The 11,915-nt window shown below is 43.5% G+C and overlaps 2 protein-coding genes across 2 annotated transcripts; one reads left to right on the forward strand and one right to left on the reverse strand.

Annotated features, from left to right (window-relative positions):
• The first annotated feature begins 120 nt into the window (after window positions 1–120).
• On the forward strand, window positions 121–6,102 carry pbx2 (pre-B-cell leukemia homeobox 2). Its single transcript, XM_067238956.1, has 8 exons — window positions 121–693; window positions 1,715–1,788; window positions 2,852–3,096; window positions 3,734–3,924; window positions 4,015–4,150; window positions 4,321–4,462; window positions 4,625–4,689; window positions 5,355–6,102. The coding sequence occupies exons 1-8, from the start codon at window positions 455–457 to the stop codon at window positions 5,433–5,435; spliced, it is 1,173 nt and encodes a 390-aa protein (XP_067095057.1). The 5' UTR covers window positions 121–454; the 3' UTR covers window positions 5,436–6,102.
• Window positions 6,072–9,346, reverse strand: notchl (notch receptor, like). The gene is made up of 7 exons (XM_067238955.1): window positions 9,255–9,346; window positions 8,959–9,140; window positions 8,790–8,848; window positions 8,225–8,354; window positions 7,420–7,517; window positions 6,929–7,260; window positions 6,072–6,812 (listed from the first exon to the last, which is right to left on the reverse strand). Exons 1-7 carry the CDS (start codon window positions 9,332–9,334, stop codon window positions 6,293–6,295), a joined length of 1,401 nt encoding a protein of 466 aa, XP_067095056.1. The 5' UTR covers window positions 9,335–9,346; the 3' UTR covers window positions 6,072–6,292.
• Window positions 9,347–11,915: the final 2,569 nt, after the last annotated feature.

The raw sequence follows: 11,915 nt of genomic DNA on the forward strand, positions 1-11,915 counted from the left end.
TAACACTTCTGTGGTTTTGGCACACATCCTGTTGACAACAGAACTAAACGAGAAGTAGATGTAACCTAGACAAATGCCAAAAGTCTAGTCTAGAAATAATGGTGACAGAGTGAAAAAAGCAGAGGGAATACTTTTAATTTGATTTGTTTTTAAGACGTGTTTTATGTTTAGAATCAGAGCTCTGATCAAATTAATTTTAAAAAAATGGCATGTTTTTTATCATGATTTTTAGATCAAGATTATTCATATTTTTTATATTGCTTTTCTAAATCAAACACACACACACTCACACCCACACCCACACCCACACCCACACACACACACACACAAGTCCACTTTAGTCCAGTGTCGCTGAAGTATGATTTTCTTGTTTTTTACCTTGTCAATCGCTAGGGGACACTAGTGTGTGAAACTTTTGAAGGGTGTGAGTAACTGCCACTGTGCGCCGCTCAAGATGTTGCAGCAGCAGCCTCTCTCGGGCAATGGGCCTTCCAACGGCCGGGGACTAGGCTTGAGCACTCACTCCGGTATGCACGCACTAAACTCGGTCCATCCATCCTCTCAACATCGCCAAGATGGTGACCAAGGCCTCGAAGTCGCCGAAAATGGTCATGAAGCCAGAAGAGACATTGGTGATATATTGCAACAAATAATGACCATCACCGACCAAAGTTTGGACGAAGCACAAGCAAAGTTTGTGATGTATTATTTTTATTTAAAAGTATAAAAAGCATCATAGGTAACGTAAGCGAGGTAGACTAAGTCTTTCTGATCTTCATTTGGCTCAATGCCAAAGAAAAAAAGTTTTTTGTTGTAAGTGGATAGTTTGTACTATAGCCCCTATTATTTAATGGAGCTCGGGTGTGTTTTGCTAATTGGCTAGTTAGCAAGTGCCGACTACTTCAAAGCATTTAGCGTAGCTAGCTCCAGCACTTTAAATATTTGTTGTTTGTTTTTCTCATGATAGCTCGTGGAAAACAAACTTTTCTAAATGTTTTAATGTGCATCCCCGAGCACTTTTCCCACGTGATGTTGTTGTTTTCATGTACAACGAGACAGTTATTTAGGTAGTACTAAACACTTTGCTTTGTTTAGCACTACGTGAACTGAAGGTGATAAAAACTATGCTAACTTGCTAATGTAGTTCGTTAGCTAGCCTATGTATTGTTAGCCATTTTGCTAGTTGGCTAGTAGTAGGGAGCGAGATAATTGTCATTCAAGCTAACCTGGGTAGCTTAGCATGTCTGTCCTATCCACTCATGGATTTGTCAGGTTATCACTCAAATTGTCAACATTAACGTTGTGCCGGAGACATTTCAGTATTCAAAAGCTTACTACAGTAAACAACGTGATTGTTAACTCACCATAAAGACTTGTAGCTAAGACTTGATATAAAATGTCCTCATATCTAGCTATAGCCAAAATGGTTACTGGCTAAAATAGATAAGATAGATGCTGTTGCAGCCAAGCCAAGTTTGTTAGCCAGAGCTAGCCAAAAATATGTTACGTTGTAGCCTAGGTTGTTAGCTCTAGCGTTAAATCGTTTGTTTCCTGGTTAATGGATAGCTATACAGTGTATAACTAGTTAGATTTTTGCAGCCTGATATTAAATTGCCTAATTGCCTTGGGTCAAAAGTAGCTAACTAGCAGTTAGCTAGTTAGTTTCCTAACGTAATTATAGCTGACTATAACAAATCATCTTTTCAATCTACAGAAAACATGCACTGAATTGTCATCGTATGAAACCAGCTTTGTTCAGCGTCTTGTGCGAGATCAAAGAAAAAACTGGTAGGTGTTCTCATTTTGTAGCTAGCTTTCAGCCTTTCTATTGTGTTTTATTATGTCTTATCTATTTCTGATATCAACAAGTGTCTTTGATCCAATAGTTATAGTGCTTTATTGATTTTACTTTTAAACAGCCGTCAAACCTACATTTGGATTTAAACTGGAATTCCTTCAGTCACAAATTTAGATGGTATACATATACTGTATATGCTCTGGATAAGAGCGTCTGCTAAATGACTAAATGTATATAAATGCATAATAATGTTTGCAGAGGTTAACCAGGCTTGAGAAAGGACACACACACTTGTGCACCTGCTGGAGAGTGCACAACCACTCTGTCAATGTGCATATATAGTGTTCATACTGAGTGGATGAAGATATAGTTTCAAAGGAAGTAGTCTGCTTTTTTCTAAGTCATAATAGAATTGTAAACACAAGGATAATGTAAGCTGTGTAGAAGGATGAGACAAATGAGACACAATCTTCTGTGCATAGAGTGCTACCGAGTTGGTTGGGCAGTCGCCTGCAACCTCTGCAAATGTTTTAATGTAATTTGATAGGGACAATTTCTAGAGTGACTTTAATGTACTTTTATTTCCTGCATAACTTGTTAACATTAGTGTCATGTTGATTTTGTAACATTCATACATTTCCCCTAAACCAGATGTGGGAGTGTGGAGCCAACGAGACTTGAACTACGAATGAAAATACTGCTACCGGGTCATAATGCGTGATATTGTGTTTTACATTTACATTTAGTCATTTAGCAGACGCTCTTATCCAGAGCGACTTACAGTAAGTACAGGGACATTCCCCCGAGGCAAGTAGGGTGAAGTGACTTGCCCAAGGACACAATGTCAGTTGGCATGACCGGGAATCGAACTGGCAACCTTCAGATTACTAGCCCGACTCCCTCACCGCTCAGCCATCTGACTCCCTACAGAACATTTGGGGGGACAGCGCTGGTGCGCTTGTGCGTTGTTTGCCCGTCCATCTCGTGTTGTAAAAATGAGTGCTGATGTCTACGCACTGTAAATCCAAACTGGGCCTTTATCTGTTCTTCCAGGCTTATCAATGAGAAATGCTCAAGAGGAAGAGCCACAGGACCCTCAGCTGGTGCGATTGGACAACATGTTGCTGGCTGAGGGTGTGGCTGGCCCTGAGAAAGGGGGTGGGGCGGCGGCAGCGGTGTCTGCAGCCACCAGTTCGGGAGGGATGTCACCCGACAGCTCACTGGAGCATTCGGACTACAAAAGCAAGTTGAGCCAGATTCGCAACATCTATCACACTGAACTGGAGAAATATGAGCAGGTACTGTTCATGAGAGCAGATCAACCTGAGGTGGAAGAATGTTTACTGGTGTCTCCCTCTATCCTAACATTAACAATGGCAAAGGGATGCGTGCTACTAACTAGGGACTGCTTACACCTGCTACAACAGCAGTGCATGATATGTAAAGTGCAACCATATTACACGTCAAGGCTATTTCTTCGTCGCATTCTATTGGTCAGTTCTGCTAGAACTGCCTGGAATGTATTCATTTTTTGTTACAATTCAACTAAAACCCATTTTCCACTGAAGTATCATATTTTCTAATACAGTTGATAGAGGAGAAATTTCGTTCAGAAGCTACTTGTTTGCTAAAAATGGGTTGCTATAATATATTTCTGTTCACTAAAATGTTTTTGGCAAAGCATTGTTAACCAGTCATTTTGTCACTTCAGGGGTTGTTTTAGTGTGTACACTTGCTTCAGTAACACCCCTGCTTCAACCCCTGCTTCAACATCTCATGTAACAGGGGAAAGGCTGGGTGCAGAGAATTTAAGTGGGTGGGCGCCTAGTATCTGAAACCCAAAGGCTGCTGACATAACACAGCATTGCTTGTAGGCGTTAAGTCGGTCATTGTGTCTCTGTATGCCTCCCGCCCCCGCCCTACTGTCTCCTTCAGGCATGTAGTGAATTTACCACCCATGTGATGAACCTGTTGAGGGAGCAGTCACGCACACGGCCCGTGTCGCCAAGGGAGATCGAACGCATGGTGGCCATCATCCACCGCAAGTTCAGCTCCATCCAGACCCAGCTGAAACAGAGCACCTGTGAGGCCGTCATGATCCTGCGCTCGCGTTTCCTGGATGCAAGGTGTGTGTGTGTGCGCATGCGTGTGCGCACGCTTACACTGCTGCAGTTTGGAAAGCGCTGCCACTGAAACACTGTTCTCTGCCTTGTCAGGCGGAAGAGACGCAACTTCAGCAAGCAGGCGACAGAAGTCCTGAATGAGTACTTCTACTCCCACCTGTCCAACCCCTACCCTAGTGAAGAGGCCAAAGAGGAACTAGCAAAACAGTGTAGCATCACTGTTTCTCAGGTAGTCTGGCTTTACATGGGCAGGTAGTTCTACACTATGACCTTTTAGAATTTTTACTAACAGCCTGGTCCACAGCTGTATTCTCATGAAGACACCATCAGATTTGAGTGTTTAGTCTGAAACATGGAGAGTATGGAGATGTTTTGACCCTCGTATTTGAATTCCTAAAGGTGTCCAACTGGTTTGGAAACAAGAGAATCCGCTACAAGAAGAACATTGGCAAGTTCCAGGAAGAGGCCAACATCTACGCCATGAAGACGGCCCTGGGTGCGCCACAGACCGACGACTCGCCGCACACTCCCAACTCCACAGGTTAGGATGGAAAACCTGAAGAAATATGCCATAGATGATATCACACAGCATTTGTCCAGACAGTAATGATGGTCTGTCCCAGGTGTAAAACCATATTAAATGTAGAATCTGAATTGATTTTGTTTTGGGACTCGTAAACATGACTCCTTTTATCTGCATCAGCTGACATCTTCCGCGGGGTTGCACCCATGAATGGAGAGCAATCAACCTATCAGATGGGAGCACAGGTAGGAAATTCTATTTGGGAACATTCAGAGTCTGGTGCAAGAACAAAACACACCTGAAGTTGTTGAGAAAGCGCATCAAACGCAGTCAAATATCCATGGTAGCCGTCCGTAAACGGAGTTGCTCTTTATGAGGAAATCCAGAGACTTGTTTTTATCTCAGACTTTTCTTTTAGGCTCGTACTACTCGTTTTTAGTCCAGTAAAGGAAACTCACGTTGGGTTTAATCATTTATGTAATAGAATGACAATGCATGTAGATTTTCCATATATTGTTTATGGGAGCACTGACCATCTAAACATATACATATATATATATATCGATAAGAGCATTACATGGCAACCATTAGACAGAGAGAACAACCTTGTGCGATATTACATACCATGTACACATGTCCCACTGAGCAGAGGAGACAGGTGGGGTGGGGTGATGATGCGCTAGCAACAACACGACTACGAACAGGTGGAGCTTAACAGCAGTGGGGCAGAGGGTGAGGGAAGGCCTTAAAGAGGTCTTAAATAGACGAGCTTTGCTTGGTGCGATACTTCTTTCATTGCTTCCCACTAACAGAATACGAGGGCTAAAACAATGCAGACTTTTTGGTCAATGCCATTCCCCATGAGTGAACATCTGTCTTTTTTTGTACCCATGTATTTCTGGCTTGGCAGACTAATGGGAAGTGGCCAGGAAGAAGCCCGCCCCCCTCTGCTACGTCCCCGGGAAGCGACCAGTCTGACAACTCGGACTGATGGGGCCCCCCCGTCCTCTTCCCCTCAACGACAGTTGACGGAAAGATTGACAGCGGAAAAGAATGATATCACTTTTTTTCCTCTTGGCTGCAGTTATCGTTTCTGTATGTGTTAGTACATTTTTATGTTATTACTGTCATGCTGTTGGTTGAATGGGTTAAGAGTTGGAATGTGAGTGTTTTTATGTGCACTTGGGAGTGTGTGTGTGTTTTGTTTGTGTACTTCTATCTGTGGTTTTAGTATTGGGATCATGGATCATGGGCTTTGTTTTCCACTACCTGGACTTGTTACTGCATCACATTGGTTGGTGGGCTTGGGCAACTGCATTATCATTTTATTGTTTTTATGACACTTATTATTATTATTATTATTATTATTATTATTGCTGTTTTATTAGCATTTAAAACATATGTAGTGTTTTTTATGATACAACAGAGATGAAATCAAGAATGAGAGGGCAATAGAGAAAATCCAAAGAATTTGTGTGTTACTCTTTTTTTTCTACTGGGCTTGTGTGTGTATTTTATGAATGAGACACGCTTGTGTCTGTGCTGTCCATTTGAACTCTGAATGAGTATATAAACAGTGCAGTCTTTTCTCTGTACAGTGAAACACCTGTATTCTCTCTACCTCCTTTACAATAAAGAATCTGTATTCACAATCTTTAGTTCTGTCTCCCAATACAGTGGTATTATTTCAGTAAAAAAAATCAGCTGGTTGTTTGTAATTTCAGACATAACTGCATATAAACACAAATGAATCCTTCACCTAATGTTATCTCTGAATGTAAAGTAAACACCCATATTGCATAAAGGAGTGCACTATGGAAATTTGGGGGAAAGCCTTTAGTGCAGTGCTTATAGTGCTGTTTGTGTAGAGTCAGCCATGTTATTTAGTTTCTCACTTTTGCTTCTCTGCTCTACATTTGTGGAGCTTGCTGCCTCTGCCTCGGCCTTGCTCGTGATGTCACTATTATCAGTTGTTGATCTGCGGTCTGATTGGGTTGGTGCATCTGTGGGAGCGACCACTATCACTCTCTCTATGGGCTCATTAGATGTCTCAAGGTGGACGACATTAAGGGGTGGTGCAGGTTGGTGGGTACTAATGCGACGCTGCAATGCATGCTGGGTACAGGAGAATGATCGTTGTCGAGGAGCAGGCTGGGGTAATAAAAAGTGGGGGGTGGCTGCTCTAGGAACTTCCTGTGGTCTTTCTCTGTCTTCGTCCTCTGCTTCTGAGGTCACTTCCTGCAGGGTGCTGATTGGCCGAGGTGGACGACCCATGATTCTTGGAGTGACCAATGCAGTTGCTGATTGGTTGAGCTGCGGCCGCCAATTCTGGGGGGAGGGACACTGTACTCTGCCCATAGACCAATTACTGTCAAAGAAGAAATAAGAATATTCAATTTCATAGATTACAAAGATGGTAATGGGAGTGTATATCGTAATTTGCTTGCTGCTGATAGATAAAATATAACAAGAAAGATGGTTTACCTTGGTTGAGGTGGAGTCATATATCGTTGTTCTATGACCCCGGAAAAGGAGGAACTCCTCCCAGGTACGCCCTGGGAAGTGGCCCACGGGGAATACATGAGGCCACGCTCATCCCACAACATCTCATTGGATGGATCAATTGGAATAGGTCCTCTCTGAACTCTGTGAGCCAAGAGGAGCTCCAAAACCTGGTGATGCATTCCCTCTCGGGCAACATCCAGTGGGCGACGCCCTCTTCGATCGTGCAATTCCTGATTGGCCCCGTTGAGGAGAAGAAACCTGGCAGTATCGTAGCAACCGTGAAGGGCAGCGAGAAACAGAGGCGTCTCCCCCTGGTAGAAGATGAGAGTAGCCCCAACAGATCAGAATGTGGCATTGCAAGAGTGGGAGGGGCCTAAACTCAACAATTACATTCCAGTAGTGACTATTGTTGGGATAGTTAGGGACAGTTTCCACAATCAATTTGAAAATAAAATGAATAATTTGTGTACCTTGTTGTCTTGAAGGTCCACTGCTGCCCCATAACGAGTGAGGGTTCTTGTTAGAGAGAGGTGGTTTACTGAGCATGCCCAGTGGAGGGCTGATCTCCCTGAGTGATAAAGTGCATTTAGAGGGACGTGAGGGAAAGAAGGAGGGAGGTTGGTACAGAGATTAGAGGGGGGACTACCGGTAAGTCAGCCAGTGAACAAACTGTATACAACAGAGATCAAGCCCAGAGGGTGAAAATGCTGAGGAAACAATGGAGCGACTCTGACAGGGATGCAAATTAGGGTGAAAGAAAAGTAAATCAGCCAGGAAAGAGAGAAAAATCCAGACACTGAGAAAGAGAGATATAATAACAGAGAAAGAGAGCGAGAATTGGAGAGAAAGAGAGGGGGGGGGGGAGCGAGCGGGGTTAATATGGTACATCCACACTGCCTCAGCACTCATTAACTTTGTTCTGCATCAGAAAGGGGCAGCAGGGGTGCTGAAGAGATGGAAGAAGAGGGAACAGAAAAGATGGGACACAAGAAGGGATGTGAGAGAGATGGGTAAGTTACACCAGTTACTCATCCCAAGTGTCAAAGTATAGAGCAGTCTTACAGTACTATGTACTGCTTCCTGGTTTCGTAAAAGCACATTAACGCTTACATGACACAATACTATACTCTTTATACGTTGACTAATCTGGGATTTCTATCATCTTGTGTGAACAGATGCAGCCCCAATTGGACCCCAAAATGAGTTGTCCTCTCTATACATGGGAAGATTTAGATTTAGTGTTATCATTATACAATGTTGTGGGGAAGGCATTACCAGTATGATCCGTGTTGTTAACCGGCACCCCAGCTCGCAGCAGCTCAAGGACCACTCGATCGAGACCACTCCGCACTGCACGGATAAGGACCACCGACCCATCTGGACCACACCACTGGACAGGAGCTGACTGGTAAAGGCGTATCAACAGTCAATGTTGAGTACCTTAACTCTAACAATCGGCCAGGTATTGGTAAAATTAAAAAGAATTAAGTCCATCTGACACCTATTGCACTACGCACGAGCCACCTTTATTCATTATCTCATTGCACTAAATTGCCCACTCATGCTGCTCATTCATATTCTTCTTCTTATTTTTATATATATATTTTATTTTTTAAATTGTTTTATTTTGAAATTGTTTAGTTCTTAGAATTAGTTGAAATATTGTACCTTTTACTTAATTTAAGATCCGTATATGTTTTTTGTTTGCACCTTCCTGCCACAGTTAATTCCGTGTTTGTGTAACACACATGGCAAATAAACCGGCCTCTGATTCTAAAAGATACATGCCCCACCTAGTTTGTAACACTATTCCAAGACTGTGTAGGACTGGAGAGCTCACCTGATTGGGAGGACTCAGAAGTGGAGGGACAGCATTTCTCTCCCATCCTCTTGGAGGAGCTGAAATATATTCAATGACATCATGCTGTAATACATACCATTAAAGGAATACAGGGGCCTGAAATGAATAGTCTATTGATACATTCACTATAAACAGGAAATGTTTATACGTTGTATAGGCCTAGGGCTTTGTGAGTGGCTGGGAGTGACCCTGAAGTGTTTCTGCTCCGGGCTTCTGTGATCACAGATAGAAGGATCCTCCTGGCGTGTGGAACATCTGGCATTGATGTCCTCCATGGAACTCTGGGTAAAGTCAGTGTCACTGCCAATGTCCAGGTTCCTTTTGAGTGGTCTGAAAGAAGAGTGTACAGCGTGTCATGTTAGGTAATATGCAAATGAAACACTCACTAAGTGAGACTTGAGTGTGAATTGAGACTGATTTGATTTGGTCTCCACATTTGCTTACCGCATTCGAATGGCGTCCTCCCCCAGCGGCTCCCTCCTTCTCTTCTTCTCTGCTTCCTTAGCTTTCTTCTTCTTCTTCATCCCGTTCCTGTCTTTCTCCCTCCCCACCCTGCCCCTTCGTTCGCGATGGGGTGTGTGCTGTGCCCAAGTTTTGGCCCCGCCCTCACCGTTGTCGGTGACGGTGGATCTGTGCCTCACCCTCTCTCCCACCTCCCTCTCTGTTCGACTCCTTCTTACCTTTCTGGTCACCAAGACAACCGCCAAGGCCAATGCCAGCGTCAGACCTACTGCAACACCGATCACAGCCCACAGCCATGAGGGTGTAGCCTCTACTGGAGAAGTGGGGAGAACAGAGGTGATTAGGAGAGATCTTTGCAGACACAGAATGGCTCTCTTGCAAACATTGTTTTATCAGAATTTTTCGAATGTAAGTGTACTGTTGATCCAAATCAAATTTCCTAGACGTTATAATTCGTGTAACAACAGCACACAAAGACCTACCAGTTTCCTGTTCAACCGTGTCCTCCTCCCTTCCTCCTATTTCCTCTCGGAGCCCCCTCACACTTACAATGGCCTGGAGGTCTGGGGGGAAGGGGAGGGACGCACGGTTCAGTGACATCACAGCGCGCAGAAAACTGGCTGCTTCTGTGGCGTGCAAGAAACAGGTAGAGGGAGCTTGGCGGGAGCACGGCCTGTTGTCCACTTGGAGGAATAACACAGATCTGTTGGAGTAGGAGGTGGGGAGCGTTATTGAAATGGGAAGGAGGGCTATCATTTTCCCCTGCTTGATTTTTGTATTCTTCTGATTCATATAGTAGATTATAATCTGCGGTAGTGGTGTGTGGCAGTGCTCGGGCTTGCACAAAAATCGTGTTTTTGTGTTTTTGTAGATACCTACCCATTTGCATCATATGAGGCGGGTTGCGCCAACAGTTCTGCAAGCTGCTGGGGGTCAAAGTTCAGGAGGTCCTTGCTGGAGTCAAGGGACATTGAACCTCGCAGTTTAAGGGAGGTTTTGAGCAGAATACTGAGAGCCCACAGAAGGGAGCTGTTGGAGAAGGTGCCATGTTGCAGCGGGACCCGTGTGTGGAGCACAAGGGTGCCTTTAGCCCACTTAGGGCTCTGGTGTCTGAAGCAATCACTCCCGTCCCAGCCACAGGGGGCGCTGTCACAGCCCTGCTCACAGTGTTGGTTGGCATAGTGGTCGCGACAATACTGGATATGGCCTGGACTGGAAGGGCACACAAAAATGCCAATAAAGGCAATTTGAGTTCAATAGTACCATAGGGATTTCATCACAAGGAGTTCAAGGAATCCATTTTGAGAGAGAAGGAGTTAAAAGAGTATCTTACTTGCATTGGCCTTGGTCCTTCAGACAGTCAAAGCCATCCATCAGACACTCAGGCTCTGTGCACTCCTTGTTACATGATCCGTCTGCAAACTTGGCCTTGCACTGTCTGGTGGTGGGACACTGGCCCCATGGGTCTCCAGGAGATGCTGCTGTGGGGGACATCGCGCGCACACACACACACACACACAGATTAAATTCCTAAAGTTTGTAAATTGGTGCTGCATGCACATTTAGTTTCCTCATAGACACATTTTTATACGTGGTAATGTATCAGCAAGCATTCATTAAAACATGTAGACAAAGCTAAAGCTATGAAAACTGTATTCTTTTGCATAAACTGTTAAGCGAGCAGGAAATAAGCCTGTCACAAACAGGAAGTTTCCAGGAGAAGCGAATAGTAACAGGAAATGGCGTGAACTGGAAAGCGATGGAGGTTGAAGGTTATTGCCATGGTGATGAGGAATTTAATGGAGAGGGACAATGGGTTTGGCAGGTGTATTCCTCACAATGAAATCATAACACTGACAGATTGCACAATGGAGCTGGAATTAAACATATTGTATCTTAGTCTAAGACTGCTTATGAAAGCCAATCTGTTCATTTCAAAGATGAGCCCTTCACGAAGGTCACATTAAAACCATGATAAATTCCGTGTTTGTGACCACTTACTTGGCGATTAAACACAATTCTGATTCTGATTCTAATTAAATGGTTCTGGGTCTGCAAGTTCCAATAAAACATTAGAACAAAAAGTATAAAATACATGGAAACAACTGACACTAAACAACTGTCAACAAATATAAAAAATGTACAATTCACATTAGTCCTACTTAACACTATCAAATTTGTCAACCTGATTCTAACTAGCATTTTTCATTTGCACCATTATTTGCCCTTAAGCGGTTTTGTTTATAAAAGGAAAGGCCATTCAGACAGACAATAGTTTACTTCAAATACACTTTTCAAATAATTGCCATATAATGTACAAATAATTTGTGTCTAATGCGTATAGTATATGCAAAGTATAATATACATAATTTAATTTTATGCAACGGGTCGATTAGGCATTGGAGAACAGATAGCTAAGACGATGAATACGAATTGGAGACTTTTTGACTTTCGAGTATAAAATTCCTCTCACAACTATCAAAATTTGATCTGCTGTATTTAATACTCACCTGCACACATCCTGATTAAAGCCAGCAGAATGGCCATCCACAGCACTAGCATCCTTGGGCCAGTGATGTTCCAGTATGGTCCTAGAGACTCAAGAGATACTCTTCTCTCTCTTCCCAGCAGCCACTTAACAGT

The sequence above is a fragment of the Osmerus mordax genome, chromosome 6 (assembly GCF_038355195.1).
Source record: "Osmerus mordax isolate fOsmMor3 chromosome 6, fOsmMor3.pri, whole genome shotgun sequence".
NCBI lineage: Eukaryota > Metazoa > Chordata > Actinopteri > Osmeriformes > Osmeridae > Osmerus > Osmerus mordax.